Raw genomic sequence first — 17,338 nt, forward strand, 5'->3', positions numbered from 1 at the left:
TTAGACGCTCTATGCTTAGTGAAACAGACCTGAGTTGCACTGTACTTTTTGAGTTCTTTTTCCGTCTGACCCAACTCTCGTCAACAAAAATTGCAGATCATCAGATTATTTTCAGTCAGTTCTGATGGAAACAGATATTTCTCCGTGACATACCGTGCCTAAAAAGTTATTTACAGGGGTGCCCTGAGTCAAAAAAGTTTGAAAACCCCTGGATTACAGTACTCTATACACAACTACACAACCTAAAAACATAAGCACCACTGATATAAAAACACAAGTTTTTCAGAAAACCAATTTAGAAGGTAGGCTAAGCATATGGTGGCGAAAATGGTAACACACTGGTATGCCTACACATTGATTAGACACAAGGTGCAAAAACACATAGGGGGGAAACTTTACAGGCCTGTCAGGATGCTTTGGATGGAGCTGTTGTAGTAAAAGCCTCTACAAGCTGTAATCAAAAGAAGTTAACACAGTTAATAAAACATCTACTGATGCACATACTTGGACACAGCATCGTCAGTGTTGTTTCCAGGAGTCACTGGGTGTTTGGGGTCTAGACACCCATCTCCTCCAGGCGACCCGACCGAGGCTGAAACGGGATTATGGGTCCCTTAATTTTTTTGTTTGCTACATTTTGTTTTTAAATTCATAAAACAACAAGCTCACAAGCGATGCGTTGTGAGCTTGTAGATCTGCTGTTTTCACTAGTTTGGGTCCCATGAGCTAAAACGTTGCAAGAACTAATGCATAGGCTATGTTGGCCTATTTGTAAATGGTTCAAATAAAAAGTAAAGTATTGCAGCCTGAGGATGTAGGGCCTAGGCCTACTCTACTCCACCCTTCTTCATGTGATAAAACCGGTGTACCTTAATACCTGAGGCTATAAGCATGTATGGATGAACAAGGCCATATAGAGCGTCCATATGGGTATTGCCAAATATATGGGCTTAATATATCACAACAGGTCAGCTATAGACATTGAGGGTTACCCACTGACTCACACTGACAGGATCTGCTTGGTTTCATAGTAAACTGCAACCTACGGTCGCAATTACTAGGCCTACTTACTTTCTTAGCCTACTTGCTTACATAACTTAATTAATCATTTTAACATTTCAATAATCTGAACATTTGATGATTTTTTAAACGATAGCTTCTCGGCCCATAGACTACTGTATTACCTAAACCAACATATTTTAACTGTGCACCCATCTATCTATCTATCAATTTATGACTACCATGAAACCTGTGCGTGCGTGCATGCGCGCACACAGGTGCAGTCAGTGTGGACGTTGGTTTGCAAATTTGGTACAATGAATATGATATTTAGCTAGAATTAAGAGAAGGTTAATAACATACATTTTGTCTACATTTATTTTTTCATCGTTTGAAAGACCAAATAATATATGTCGAATACTCAATTTAAGAGAGGAGTCAATTTTGGAATTTATAAAATTATTGAGATCAATCCAAAATCCAAATGAGTGCAAGTGCAATCCCAAAAAAGGTGAGATAAAGTTTCCTCAAATATTGTTGTTTTTAAAGCCCTACTATTGTCATACTTAAATACCTTAAAATTGTAGAACACTAACGGCCGGACTACACCAAAAAATGCGCACATACGCGCGTACTGTCCGTGAAGACGCTCGCGTATGAGTAAACGCTCCAGGCTACACCAAGGAGGGAGTATATGTGAGGAAGACCAGATAGTCTGTGTACAAAACGCATAGGCGTGCTTAAAAAATAGAACCGATCCTATTTTTAGGGAATGCGTTCGTCGGATACGGTATCCGTGGTTCGCGCTATCCGTACGCCTGGTGTAGCCGGCTGAATTGATATACATTGGATCTATCCAAAACGCGCATACGCGCGCACGACCCGCATACGCACGCATACGCACTGACGCGCGCGAAACGGCTTGGTGTAGTCCGGCCGTGAAGCTGTGAAAACCATAAGAATCTGTGATGAATATATTACCTATAAGTAACCTCGAGCTTATTTATTTTATTTTTCTTTGTATTCCTTCATTTTAGTGTAATGTGACTGCTTTTTGTCCTGTTCTCTTTGTATGTATTGTAATATTTTGTAAAAAAAAAAAGGAAAAAAAAAAAGTGCAGTCAGTGTGCCGTCTCGTGCGTGCGTGCTCTGTCGCTGCAGATGAAGTGCGCGCTCACGACCCGCCTCCTCCTCCTCCTCCCCTCCCCAAGGATAAAACGCTTGGCGCGTTGCAGCACTGGACGCATTTCACAGATAACACCTTGTACTCTGCACCCTTATCGGCCGGCTGATCACCGACACTAGGCAGCAGAGCCAAACTGCAGCGAGCGGAGCGACATCATGACGACTTCCAACGGACACACCGTGAGCACCGCTGCTGCTTCGCTGCGCGTCTTCAGGGGGACGTTCGTGCACTCGACCCCGCACACTGCCCTGGAGATCCTGCAAGATGCGCTGCTAGGAGTGGACACGGAGGGCAAGGTAAGGTGGTCAGTGGTGGTGGTGGTCTGTGGTCAAACGTTTTCATTACGGGACGATCATAAATAGGCTAAATGAAACTTTCATTCGTATTATCTTATAGCCTATAAGATAATACGAATGAAAGTTTCATTTAGCCTATTTATGATCGTTTGGTTTCATTTGTATTATGCTCTCAAGAGTTAAAGATCCCATATAGCCTACAGTAGACCTAGCCCTATAAGTTATAGGGCTAGGTCTACTGTAGGCTATATGGGATCTTTAACTCTTGAGAGCATAATACAAATGAAACCCATGAACCCGTGAAGGTAAAAAATAGGTATTACATCAATTCAATTTTGGAATCCTGAGGGCAGTGCACATGGTGCAAGTACTATATGTTTACTTTGGTAGGCTTTACCTGTATTTATTTTTGGGGGAATACATTTTATATTTGACTCAATCAATCAATCTCGACTCAGCTACAAGGCCTACTCGATTTCTCCCATTATTAGTTTGTAGGCTACACTGACTGCACACTCATTTATTATGGTGTCAATGGTGGAATACGTAGCAAACCACAATATAGAAATAGCCTACTGTAAAAGGCCTGCCTGTATTTTAAAAGTGTAGGCTACTTGAGTAAAAGTGCAAAAGTAGCCTACTGACAGCATGAAAATAGTGTGTTATTATGAGCTTGTAGATCTGCTATTGTCAATTAGACAGAGTATAAAATATAGGAATTATTAACTGTATGTTTTGTAATGATAATCTCTATTCAGCCTTGATAGGATAGCTTTGGTATAGGATACTGTGTTGTTTTACTCTTCAACGGTGCATTCATTAACATTTAGGCTTGTTTTATTCCAACAGAGAGAGATTAAGGTAGCCATGGTGCATTGTTTTTCAAGAACAACTGGTGCTCACTCTCTCTGTTACAGGACATAGTCCAAAACCAGCCCCAAACCGTAACCAAATAATCCCTGTTCCATTCATGGTTTCCTTTATTATTATTTAGTTTTATGTTCTTTCTGCTATTTTCACTACTGTTGTGCGACAGCCTGTATGATGAAGCAGGGCTTTACTTTGTGAAGAAACGTACAAATTTGAAACTTGGAAATACAAGGTTTCTTCCCGACAGTGACAATATTTACACCCCCGTATTATGTTGGTGTGCCCATGGATTCTTGGGACATGAAAAGTGTGCCCATGCAGAAAAAAAGGTTGAGAAACACTGCTATAAAGTAACTACTAGGATAGGTAAACATAAGGGAATGTATCGTTGTGATGTCATACTCTACTGTATCAAAATATAATGATTGAACTTCAAACGGTAAAGTCCAAAACTGAACTCTACAAGTTCGAAAACATGCCGTCTCTGGCAGTTGTTTGATCTGTGGAACTGCTACCTTTGATGCTTTCATGTATATATGATCATCAGTATTAATTTACAAAAGAAAAAAGAGGAGAAAAAAACATTAAAAGTTAAAATATGGAGATAAGAGGTTTTTGCCCGACACTGACGATATTCAAATATTCATGGAGTTTTGGAGAGAAATGAAAGAAATGCCTCACTTTCAGTTTACAAACTGAAAGTGAGGAGGGGTGTGTGTCTGCCCCCCCCTACCCCGGCTGCAGCTTGAGTAATACAAATAATAATAATAGCTCAGACTTATATAGCTCTTTTCTAAGTACCCAAAGTCGCATTACATCAGTAGGCTATTTCAGTTGCATATACATATGCCAAAGTGCAGTTACTGTCAGGGACGTGCTGGCCATTGGTAAAAGCAGGATAACCCACGAAAAGAAAACGTCGGCCGCTGGTAATTACGGTAACAGCCTTTGTTCCATTTTGAGGGCATGGGCAGCCTAAAATCACAGTAACCGCTCATCAGTTAGTATTTGGGGCCTCGCTACGTGTCCGGAAGGCAAAAAATCTGGCGTGCGGAAAATGGCTGTGCGCAATGAGGGCCTCTCCAACTACTTTTCCTGGGCTGAATCAGGGGCCCAGCATGTCCCTGGTTACTGTAGCCTACGTTTTTGGACACACCGACTTATTTGTGTATCCCAAAGGTCAAATTAGCCTTTGTGATTTTGGGGATTAAACAGTTACCTCAAGAACAGCTATACAATAAGCGTAATATCATTTATATGCCTATATCTCATTTGGCTGACCAGCTGAAACACCTTTAAACCCATTTTTCAGTCAAATGTGTGTTTGTAGTTACTGCACTCTGCCTTTGTAAGGCAGAATAGCCGACACACATAACAAGACTTAAGTCAGTCTGTTTTAAGGTATATTTTCATGACAATACTTTTCAGTGGTGGAATGTAACTAAGTACATTTTACTTAAGTACTGTACTTAAGATACATTTTGAAGTATTTGTACTTTACTTGAGTATTTCCAATATTCCAATTTACAATACTTTTACTTTTACATCTTCATCCACAACATTTATTTGAAAACCTAAATTATAGTTAAGCCTACTTTGTAGATATTTTGATTATTATTACAATTCATATATTAAGCACTTCAGTCCTATATACATTTCGGCCATTTGAAAATAGCAGATCTACAAGCTCACTATGCGACACATTTGGAGCTTGTAGATTGTGAGTTGCTATTTTCAAATTTTATAATTTTGAAAACTTGTGAAACACATGGGACATTCTGCATAATGTCCTTCTACTTTTAGTACTTTGAGTACATTTTGACACCAGTAATATGAATTCCATACGTTGACTTGTAATAGAGTAATTCTACGTTGCAGTTTTGATCATTTTACTTAAAAAATAAATGTGAGTACCTTTTCTGCCACTGATAAGGCCTTAGTCTTTTTGTCGGAAAGGTCCGGTTCGACTACAAAATGACGTCACTCGCGATTTCTGAAAAGAGACTATGGACACGACAGGCACTTTTACTCAAGTAATTCTTTTTGAATGCAGGCCTTTTTACATTTAACAGTATTACTATATTGTGGTGTTGCTACTTGTACTTAAGTAAAAAAGAAAAGAAAAACTGTGTCCACCAACTCTTGTGAAATGATAAGAATGAGCACAAAATGAAAGGCTGTTATCTTTTTATGTCACTGACTCACTACATGGATGCTACCTCCAGCCATCATAGTTCAGCGCATAGTGGGATAAAAACAGCCACACACTCCTCTCCAAGAACTCGCAACTACTTGTCACAACCGCTGACTTGCCACCCGATGTGGTCATGTGATCAAAGATGCCCCGGTGTGAATAAGATCTATAGAGATGGGCAGTTCAATACAGGTGTCACAGACAGTGCAGTTGTAGGAAGGAGAGAGGTCGCACACACTCCCATATACCATGCTAATTATGTCCTATCCATCCCGGTCAGATTGCCTTCATTGACAGAGGGCGGGATGTGGACAAGCTGTGCCAGACCCATGGATTCGACCCGTCGGACGTCACTCACCTGGAGCAACAGTAAGAGTGCATTGCATCATTATACTGGATGTCCAATGTTATTCTGTCATATTGTGTTTAACACATCGGGTGCCCAAGATTATTCAAGATTTAATCAGCGGTTGCCATGGAAACCCGCCATTTTACCTTGTTTTGGAGCTCAGAGTAAATGTAATCCGAGTATGTCTTGAATATAGCATTTTCTTTCACTCAGAACAGAAAAATAACAATTGCGGGCATGGTGCTTTTGTAACGGTCGGTAGAGAAAGCCATGTTTTAAACATGAACGTGATTTACTACATGCACTTTTGTGCAGCAGCATGACACTGCTGTCTACCAGGAGCCGCGACCTCCTGGTCACGTGATACCCCGTTGCATTTCGGGAATTGGAGTGTTTCTCTTCACAGGCGGGTGCCTCGTACAGTAAGCTACATCTTACTGTAGATTACTGTACAACGCGTGAAACGCGTCGAGGGCACAGGGAGACATTACAGAGTTTGACGAGTTGGCACTAGGGGTGTTGTTGGCTGGATTATTCATTATTTCGGGAGGCTCCGACCACATTCTCCCATGTACCCCTGCGGTTGCCAATAGCATTCCTTATGATTCCTGGGGTACCATTCAAACAATGATGGCGACATCCATACAAGGGACAAAAAGCGTCATTTTCGCCGCATAGAAACCAATGCGTCGTCCATATTTTTTTTACAGTCTATGATTGGCACATAGTGGGCATTAAATTAGTTCATGAAGTGGTTAATGCTGTGCCTGTCCCGCCCGCAGTGAGTTCTTCATGCCAGGCATGGTGGACACCCACATCCACGCCTCCCAGTACAGCTATGCCGGCACGGCCCTGGACGTCCCGCTGCTGCAGTGGCTCAACCTCTACACCTTCCCCGCAGAGGCGCGCTTCAAAGACCTGAGCTTTGCCCACAGGGTCTACTCACACGTGGTGGTGAGTGGGAGACCGTTTACCAATCCTTGATTTACAGCAGTTAGTTCTCAAACTCATGCCAAAGACCCCCAAATTGTAATTGTATTTGGGCATCGACCCCCCCTCCCCCCAGCTGAAAATATCTTGTACCAGGGGACCCCCCAGAAGAGAAAAACCTAAATTATTCAACTTTTTAATATATAAATAAAAATCAAATAGCTGATGTACAAATGTGAGCTTGTATATCTGCTATTTTTGAATAGCCAATGTATAAATGTATAAAGTGGTCAAAATGATTGTGACGCTATATTACTTGTGTTATCCTTTTAGCATAACCTTTGACTGTACTACCTGTACTGTTAACAAACTGGTTAACAACGCATCAATAACGTAATTATGTGCATAATGATAATTGAGCTGAAATAGCTCTTCATTGTCACAGAGTGTGCAGTGTGACATAATGCGTGTGAAATGTGACTATGTGACTTAACAGAGTATCGAGACGCACTGGGGAATGTTCTTAATCCTGTCATTTGATCCTCTCTCTGTGTGCTTATCAGAAAAGAACGCTGAGAAATGGAACGACCACCGCCTGTTACTTTGCAACCATCCACACAGAGGCCTCCCTGCTGCTGGGACAAATAGCAAGTGAGAGAATGCACACACGCGCGCACACACACACACACACACACACACACACACACAGGGGAACATTAATAGCAGATCTACAAGCTACAGTTGTGCCTTGTGTCCCTTTCACTAAGAACACTAAAGAGTTGAAGTGGTTCATTCTGCTGTACTGTATCTGTAAACCAAGTTCGAGTAACTCAATAGCAAGAGCCTCAGTTTGTACAGGAGCATCAATAAATGATAAAGCTTGTCAATGAATTCACAGCAGGAGAGAGGGAGAGAGTGTTCAGTGTTGTTGACAAACACTCCCATGGAGGTCATGGTCTGCTGGTGCCCATAAAGCCATGAAAGAAGAACTTTGGAGTTATTGGATCGAATGTAGGGAGAAGTTCCAGCAGATGAAGGCTCAAGTTCAAGTTACTTATATTAACACATAGTGTAACTAAAGAAAATCACTTACTGTCACCTTCAAAAGTCGACATTACAATTTACAATATAGGCATTTAGCAAGCTCTTAATCCAGAGCGATTTAGAATAAGCAAAGACAACGCGAGGTATTACATCAAATGCATAGAACTAATAATCTAGGATTACTGTCTCATCAGGTTACCTGATACCTGATGAAGACCCGAAGGGGTTGAAACTTTGTGTCGTAATAAACTATTGACTGGAGCTCTGGAACAGTGTGCGAACCTCCTCTTCTTTCATGGTGTGTATATTATATTATATTATTATATTATATTCCTTGGTTCAGCACCTGTAAATCTTTGGAGATGTGCGTGCTTCCCTCTCTGCTCAAATTGTGTCAAACCTTAGAAAAAATAGCAGATCTACAGTACAAACTTCGTAACTCGTCGTGAGGCTAACTTTATGTACTGTCTGTAAGTATAGTATTTGAGTGAACATACTCGGTTACTTAGTTTCCACCACTGACAGTGTGTGTGGTCATGTTAAACTATGGCCTACAACACAGGCACGTGCAGCTTTATAGACCATTACTGTGCATTATTGCTGTCAGGCAGTAACCTTGTATCTCTATAATTCAACTTTTTATGTTTCTCGTCACTTAATCTGTACTACTTCCTCCCACGCGAATGTAAGGTGGTGAAAATAGGCGATCAACAAGCTGTGAGCTTGTAGATCTCCTATTTTCACTGTTTGTGACAGTTTTCGTTCCATTTCCTAGAAACGTACGGTTTTGGACATACAAGGTTTCCACCCTACAGCAACGATCTTGAAATCAGAGTCGAACCTTCACCTTTGTCCTGCTTTGGCTTGGTATGAATATCTTGACATCATGTCATAATTTGTGTCAGATCCTGTGTTTATAGGTGAGACATGACCTTTGACATGATGTAAAGCAGAAATAAGCAGTTTTCTGCTGACATAAGCAGGAATCATGCAATTGCTTATTTTTATTTTTTATTTGTATTTTATTATATTCAGGCGGCTAACAATGCTCCCTAAAAAAATCTAGTCTCTGAGGCGCTTCTAGGAGCCGCAGTCTACCTCCAAAACTATTATTTTATCTGTAAGAAGCAATGTCATTAGCAGCTCATTGGTGCATGAACCAGCCGACCGGGGCTAAAAGGATTGACAGACAGGTCAACCAATCTGAACAAGAACAAGAGGCTGTCCTGATTGGTCTGTTATTTTGGATGGGCACCCAGTTTAATCGACCAATGACAGAACTTCTCACAGATAAAAATAATAGTTTTGGAGGCAGATTGTAGCCCCAGGAAGTGTCAAACACACACACAACATTTCTTTAGGAAGCATTGTTAGCCGCCTGAATAAAATAAAATAAAAATATTATTTTAAAATAAGCAATTGCATGATTCCTGCTTATGTCAGCAGAAAACTGCTTATTTCTGCTTTAAATGTCTCAATAGAAGAGCAGTGAGACATACAGTCACACCAACACTTTTACAAAGTTATATTGTATTAAAATACCACTCCACCATAGAGATTGGACAAAATTATAAATTAAAAAGTCACATAGTAAGTATTAAGTAAGAAATTGGAGTGCTTCTTCGTCCACTGCCTATAACAACACACACCAGTAAGACTCCCTAATCGGGAGATAAGCGACCGTAGGTGGCTTATCTCCACAAATAGGGCAAAAATGTGTTTTTCCAAAATCTTCCTGATCCACGTTGATGACATGAGTGTAGACATGCTGTGTAGTGATATTCGTGATTTTAGGGCAAAAACTGTAGGAGCAGTGTCCAAAAATGTGTTTTAAAAATTGGCCTGAAGGTGGCGCTAGCATAGGGCCATGTGAGAAATGAGGGGTGCGGTCTCCGCGTTGCCTTGGCGGACGAATAGGTACCGGCCCCGGCTCTCCCGGACGCTCCTAGCCCAAGTTACGGCATTTTATGTGCGCTGCAGTGGCAGGGGGTCCTCCACTGGGGGCGCCACCACTTTTGCATCCGTTCTGGAGCACCAGGAGTCGGTGGTCCCCGGGAATTCCCCGTGAGCAGCCCCGTTGGGGTGGTCATTTGGTCATTTTTGCACATTTGGTCATTTTTTACATCTGGGGGTCCCCCAGGGACCTGGGGGTCCCTGGGGCTCCGGGGGTCCTTGGAGGTTGTAGTTTGGCAGGCAAGGAGTGTGTGTGTGTAAAATCTGGCATGGATCGGGTCAACGGGTGCGGAGATATAAGCAGGGAAATAGTGTGACGTGTGACGTGTGAGCACATTTGGTCATTTTTTACATCTGGGGGGGGCTCCGGGGGTCCTTGGAGGTTGTAGTTTGGCAGTCAAGGAGTGTGTGTGCAAAATGTGGCATGGATGGGGGCAACGGTTGTGGAGATATGAGCAGGGCAAAAGTGTGACGGACTGACTGACTGACGGACTCACTCACTCACAGACAGCCTGTGGAGGTTTTGGTAGTAAATGCGACCTACGGTCGCAATCATGGCATAGACAAAGACTTAAGCCCTATTCATACAGGACTAGTATTACCTGTGGGCTTAATTTATAATAATTGCAGAGGTTGTCTGTGATCTTAATCCTGTGTGAATCGACCATGTCCGTAAATTGTAAAAATTCCATCAAATGACTGTATCATATTTCGCCAAACACATAGGTTATTTGATAATGATGATGATATTAGTTATATCTAATTTAATTATATCAGTAATTTGGGTTAAACTGAATTGTTGGCAAGTTTCGTTTTTTAGGTTAGGGTTAGTTTTTTTTTCTGCCTGTCCTATTCGAGAATCATGGTGGTGGGAATTATAAATTAACGTTTTGACTGTACTTTGGGTGCAAATAAGGGGTACATTTGGATCTTAAAATAAAAAAGAAAGAAAGTCCGCACACCAATTTTGCTGTTCCCAATATAGAGTTTACTTTGGTACCTTTAGTCCAGCACCCAGCCTATATGGCTCTGGATGTGCATGACCTTTTTGGCTGTTTGCCAGCCTACAGTATATCTCCTACAGTTGGATTATGACATTTTGCTTGAGGATTCACAATTGTCATACGAATAACTGCCATTATCCACTTTTCTCTAGATGACCTGGGTCAGCGCGCCCTGGTGGGGAAGGTGTGTATGGACACCAACAATGCTGTGAGCCACTACAAAGAAAGCACCCAGGAATCACACGAGGAGACTTGCCGGTGGGTTCCACTGGACGCATAACACCAAAAACATATCATTGCTGTCGGGAAGAAAACCTCTTATATCCATTTCCCATTTTCTTTTGCTTTTTCGTAAAACAACGTCCCTACTTGATCATGCTGTCTACAGAGGCACAGAAAAGCATCAAAAGTAGCAGATCTACAAGCTTGAGGCGCTGCGCTAAGCGACACGTTTTGAGCTTGCAGCTCTGCAAATTTTGATGCTTTTGAATTTGAATCCTGAAAATAACAGTTTTGGACATGAAATGAATGTCACTGATGCAATAGTACAGGAGAGGAAAGGGCAGCAGCCAGACACATAATTATGGTCCCTGTCAGACAAAAACCTTGTACTGTATCTCCATATTTCACATTCTTGCTATTTTTACTATTTTAAAATTGTATTAAAACAGCAATTAAAAAGGAACGGTTTTCAACATACACAGTTTTCCCCTGACAGCGACGATATGGTACAGTATACATGTGTTACTTGCAAATGAATTCTGTCGTTGTTCCTGTAATGCCCATATATGGAGATCCCCGGTATCGTCAATATTACACCCACATCTGGGAATGCCCATACATGGACATATTGTCTGGCCTTAAGGCCCGTACACATTGAGCCGATCCCGGGGTCGAGGCTCCCCGATCGGATTTCGGGATGACCCCCTTCACACAGCTTTTTGGAGCTGTGTGAAGCACAGGCTCCCTATACGTGGCCGTGTGGGTCTGTCTGTGTGTCTGTCTGTCTGTCTGTCTGTCTGTCTGTCTGTATGTAGCCTGAACTTCCTAAACTTCGGCACGCCACTAGTCCCACAGTTTTGCCACCACACACTCGCGCCATATGTCAAATCGAACGGCTTACTCGGGAATCGTGGGCTATTACTTTTCTAAGAGAAAGGTTCTATAGTTTAATTGATATTAATTTATTAGTGAATTAATTTTCCCCATTGACTTATAATGGGAATCGCAAAAACTCACATTCAATTATTTGTCTCTCGCAAACCATAGGGGCTAGAGTTTCAAGACTTGGAGAGGAGGTTCATAATGATTTCAAGGATTAAATAAAAAATAATTGTGTCATTTGGCCGCATGGTGGCGCCATAACACCCCACTTTACGTTTTGGCCTGTAACTCTTGAACCGTAGGTCGGAAAATTAAAAATATTTTTTCCCTGGATTCCTTGGGTCATGACGCATCTCCCCATATAGGCCACGCCCATTTGCGCCATGATAGATTTTCCGCCATCTTGAATTTTCTCCAAAACACACTTTTTGCTCCTTTTCCTACATATTTTCTTCAAATGTCACAAAAATCGGTACACATGATCCACACACACACACACACACACACACACACACACACACACACACACACACACACACACACACACACACACACACACACAGCTCCACTTCACACGGGTGTGATTTTTTTTCTTCTGCGCAGTCATTTGGCGACAAGGCAGTGTAGGCCTATTCTATCACCTCACGAAAGCCTTTCCCCATATAGCCCTATATAATATATTTTTTATATTTATAAAAGATAATAATATATTGGGCTATCATCATCCTTTTTGGACAGTTGGTTGAAGGCTTGGATGAGGCAATGGATTTTATTAAATCAATGATATTGGAGATGCGACACTCTCAGCCGTGTCTTGGATGCGCATGCATCACATTGCACACTGCGAAAGTTTGGGTACAAACATTCCAGAAGAGTGGCAGTGATGGAGACTGTAATCTTTTAAAATATGTAGCCTATAGTGAATGAAATCATACTGGACGACTGCATTATTATGCCCTTCTCAACTATGCGTAAAACAATTTACACCTACCAGAGGAGCGAGACGCGCGCTGGGATCCTTTCCACTTTATCACAGATGCAATATCTGTTCTTATTTTTATAGTTAACTTAATATCTAGTAGTCATGCAGAGCCAGATGTCTCGCTTGCCAAAAAATAACTGAATATATAATTATAATATCTATAAAGTGAGACATACAACACAAGATCAAAATGTCGTGAGCTTGTAGCGCTAATATTTCAACACGCATGATTATGAAACCAAATGGAGCCATAGGCCTACGGCGGTTTCATTTATAGGCTACGCCCTCAAGAAGATTAATAGGGTCCATTTGGTTACCATCTCCATAAGCTGGGGAATGTGTGGAAAGGGAGAGGAGGACGCGTCGTTCGCTTCACGCTGTTGGTTACAACAATATATTCATTATTTATTTATTTTGGTCGGCAAAGCCCATGGGACCTTCCGCGATCCCACGTTGGGTCGGGAACCATATAGTTTGAGAACCGCTGCCCCTTTCAAAATAATATAACAGGCTAATAGGTCTATGTGACTGGCATCACATTGACTCATCCTTCAACAAGCGTATGAAAAATAGCCGATCTGCAAGCTCGCAACGAGGAGAGGGAGAGAGCTATAGGAGGAGAAATCACAATAATACATCCCGGGTTAATTTGCGTGTTTCTTCCCCTTTTAATTAATTGTATTATGTAATCACGATGTAGCGCACAACATCGTTCAAGTTCAAACTCTCTCATGCTCACAAGACGCTCAGACAACATGTCGCTTTGATGTCATTGATCAGATACACACCTGAAAGTATTCACGCTATGATGAACAGTTAATTTGAGTAGTGATGGTAAAAGTACTCCCATTCTTTACTTAAGTAAAAGTATCAATACTGCATTATTAGCTACAAATATGTCACAGACAGAGAGAGAGAGAGAGAGAGAGAGAGAGAGAGAGAGACTCTTTATTATAGGTCTATATATATAACGGCGAATATATCGCCGTTTTAATATTTAAAGCACCATGCGTGCCTTAAGAGGCTGCGCAAAAAAAGCGAAGGGAAAAAAAAGCAAAGGGGCAAATACACGTTATACACAGTAGTCTATTATGTAGGCTGGGAACGTGAGTTAATCAGTGAGAATGCTTTCGTCCAGTCTCCTATATAGCACCCCTATTCTATATGCTTGGACGAGGTGGTGGGACAGTAAAAATAAGCGAGAGGTTAAACTTTTTTTTTCTGCGACTGCACGCAGGTTTGGACATTCATAATTGCTATTAGCTGATTAAGCTCATGTCTGTTTAATGTCTGGCTGGTTGCCGTTAAAATGCTGGTTGATGCTATATGCCACATTATTATTCATATAATGTCATCATACTCAAAGTCAGAGAGACATACATTCCTTGGGATTTTTTTTTTCTTTTTTACTACGTGCGGTCTTTTTTCTTGTTTTGTTTGGTGTTGTATGACCACAACTCATTAACACCACGCAATTTAGGCTATTGTTCAAAAAGGTATATCATTCCCACGTAATATTACAGTGCACGCAGGATTATTTGGTCATCAAAATGCGCAGCATATGTTCCCAAAATAACAGATCTGTTCTCTGTAGACGCAGCCATGCACGCAGTGCATTGTGAGCTTGTATCTGCTTTTTTGGCTATCAATGAACGCGAAGATGGATATTACATGAAAAAGGTTCACGACTCAGCCTAATATATTAATGAATTAAAAGGGTTCTAAATCGACCTATACAAGTGCTACTCTGACAGTGACTGAGTTCAAGTTTAAACCTCTCTTTCTTTTTTTGTGCGGAGAAAGGCTCACTTTGATGTAATGGGCAATTTCCTATATTGAACATGCACACCTGCAAGCATTCTCAATGATTCTCAATGATTGGCCACTTTTGAGAGCGGACCACCACCTGGAACTGATGCGCTAATTATTTATCTCACCTAGTTTCGCGCAATGATGTAATGATTAATTTGAGCTCCATATAAGTGAGTTCCAACCTGCATCTTCGAGGTGGCTTTTGATGGCGTTTCACCTCGCTAAAAAACCTCCATGATTTTCACCTTCAACAGATTGGCAGCACTGCAGGACTCATTGCATATGCAAACAGAAGGTAATAAAATGGATTTGGGAGCATAGCCGTGTCTCATAAAAAACAATATATATTTTATAGTTGAAGGGCGGTTATACACAGTAGTATGGTCGTCAATGTGCGAGCCCATGGCACCTTCCGCGACCCCACGTTGGGTCGGGACACATAGTTTGAGAACCGAGGCTGGAGCCTTGTTTCTTTATTCAATCAACTGCCAGAAAAAATAAAATAAAACTTTTTCCCCAATCAACTCTGGCCCGAGATCGCTAGGGGTGGTCATCCAGGATATCTGGCTCATTTGTAATGGTCTCAGATATTTCACTTGGCACAGCGGGATATACCGGGCCCGAATTCAAGACGGAGGATCGCTGTCGTTTGAAATGAACACCGATAAACCCCCGGGCACGACATCTGATCTGATGCAAAATCGCATTTCGTCTGGGAGGCCCTTTAGGGCGTCTTACTGGTTATGTGTATGTTTTCATACACATAACCATTTGACTATTTTTTTGCATCCAGGCTCGTTCTTATGTTAAATCACCCTAGTTGACACTACGGTTTCTCTAAATCTTGTTGAGGTGAAAAAAACGACTTATTTTCTATCGATGACTCACCCCATGGAGACTTGAATTCATGGATATTATATATATATATAATATATTTTTGTTGCATTCGGGGGCAATAATTTGATGACCAATAGCAGTTCCCTATGGAGACACAAATAATACTCTTTCCCTTTAACGGTTGTTTTTAACCGATGCATGACCAATGCAGGACCAGAAAATCAGCATTCTTATTAAATAATCCATAATAACATAATTACTGTAGTCGGTTATCTTTCAACAGACCTAATGTAGTGAGTGGTATCAATCAATCAATCTTTATTTCAGACTCTACAGGTCCATATATCAACAATCAACAATACAAGAGACAACAGAGATTAAAACAAAAACAACAACAACAACAACAGGGCACAACAGAAAAGGCACTAAAAAACATACAGACACTCAATCCAATGTCTCCAGAGACAAGAGGAGTATCTAATGCTGCTCTTCTTAGGCATGATTAAAGTCATTATAATTTCATTTTTAGAGTCCTTCAGCCTCATCATGAAGCTGTACATCAGATTCCTGATTACCGCATTCAGAGTGGCAACCCCACTGTTCACAAACAAATGGCTGGCACTTGTCCACCTAGGGACCCGCAGCAGGATTCTGAGGGCATCATTATACGCCACCCGCAACTTATTATATTTACTTTTGCTATATCTGCACCACAAGTGGGCAGTATACAGTGGTGTACAATAGGCTTTAAAAAGGGCTATCTTTACATCATCAGTACACATGTAAAATTTACGTGAGAGCATATTGGCTTGTGCATATAGTTTACAGTATTGTCTTTGTATATCATCATCATCACTGAGGTCGTCTCTTATAATGTGCCCCAGATATCTGACCTTGTCCACAACATTAAGCACCTTGTCGGCCAGCTGGAAAGAAGGGAAAGCTGCCTTTCGTCCCTCCTTAGTTTTCATTATCATGACAACACTCTTTTTTGGATTAAACTTAATGTCAAACATCTGACCATAATCTGAGCACACTCTAAGCAGCTGCTGTAACCCAGCAGAGCTGGGAGACATGACAACCAAGTCATCTGCATACATTAAGTGGTTAACAAGCCTTTCTCCCATCATACAGCCAGTCCTACACTTTTTAAGACTGACAGAGAGTTCATCCATATACAAATTAAAAAGCACAGGTGATAATATCCCACCCTGTTTGACCCCATTAGTCACTTGAAATGGACCAGATATAGTATCACCCCATCTTACTTGCATGGTTTGATGGGAGTACCAAAAATGTAAAACTCTTATTAAGTATGAAGGGACCCCTCGCTCTCTTAGTTTTGCAAAAAGTTTGCCATGGTTAATGCGGTCAAAGGCTCGAGAGGCATCCAGAAAGCACGTAAACATGGTGGAATTATGTTTATTGTACTTACTGACTGCCTCTTTTAGAGCATATACACACATGTCAGTGCCATGTTTACTTTTAAACCCGAATTGCTCATCAGTGGAGACAATATACTTATGTAGTCTTTCAAGTATTATTCTCTCTAGCACTTTTGACAGCACACTAGCCAAGGCAATAGGCCTGTAGTTGTCAATGCTAGAGATTTTCCCTGTTTTTTCTTTAACTACAGGCACTAGCATAACTGACATCATATAGTCAGGAAGTATTCCGTGCATCAGCATTCCAGAGAAGCACAGATAACAGCTTAACAGCGTAATGCAGACATAACAGGAAAGACTTCTTTAGTTCCATCGCCGTACCAGTATTAGGGC

The 17,338-nt window shown here is 41.3% G+C and overlaps 1 protein-coding gene across 1 annotated transcript in view; it reads left to right on the forward strand.

Annotated features, from left to right (window-relative positions):
• The first annotated feature begins 2,267 nt into the window (after nucleotides 1-2,267).
• gda (guanine deaminase) overlaps nucleotides 2,268-17,338 on the forward strand; it is a 28,904-nt gene continuing 13,833 nt past the window's right edge. The window contains exons 1-5 of the mRNA XM_080738078.1: nucleotides 2,268-2,481; nucleotides 5,826-5,914; nucleotides 6,677-6,848; nucleotides 7,388-7,475; nucleotides 10,978-11,083. Of these exons, the coding sequence (XP_080594204.1) occupies nucleotides 2,341-2,481; nucleotides 5,826-5,914; nucleotides 6,677-6,848; nucleotides 7,388-7,475; nucleotides 10,978-11,083 (596 nt within the window). The 5' untranslated portion in view covers nucleotides 2,268-2,340. The remainder of the gene's footprint in view (nucleotides 2,482-5,825; nucleotides 5,915-6,676; nucleotides 6,849-7,387; nucleotides 7,476-10,977; nucleotides 11,084-17,338) is intronic.

This window comes from Nannobrachium achirus (assembly GCF_963921795.1).
Source record: "Nannobrachium achirus genome assembly, chromosome: 12".
Lineage (NCBI taxonomy): Eukaryota > Metazoa > Chordata > Actinopteri > Myctophiformes > Myctophidae > Nannobrachium > Nannobrachium achirus.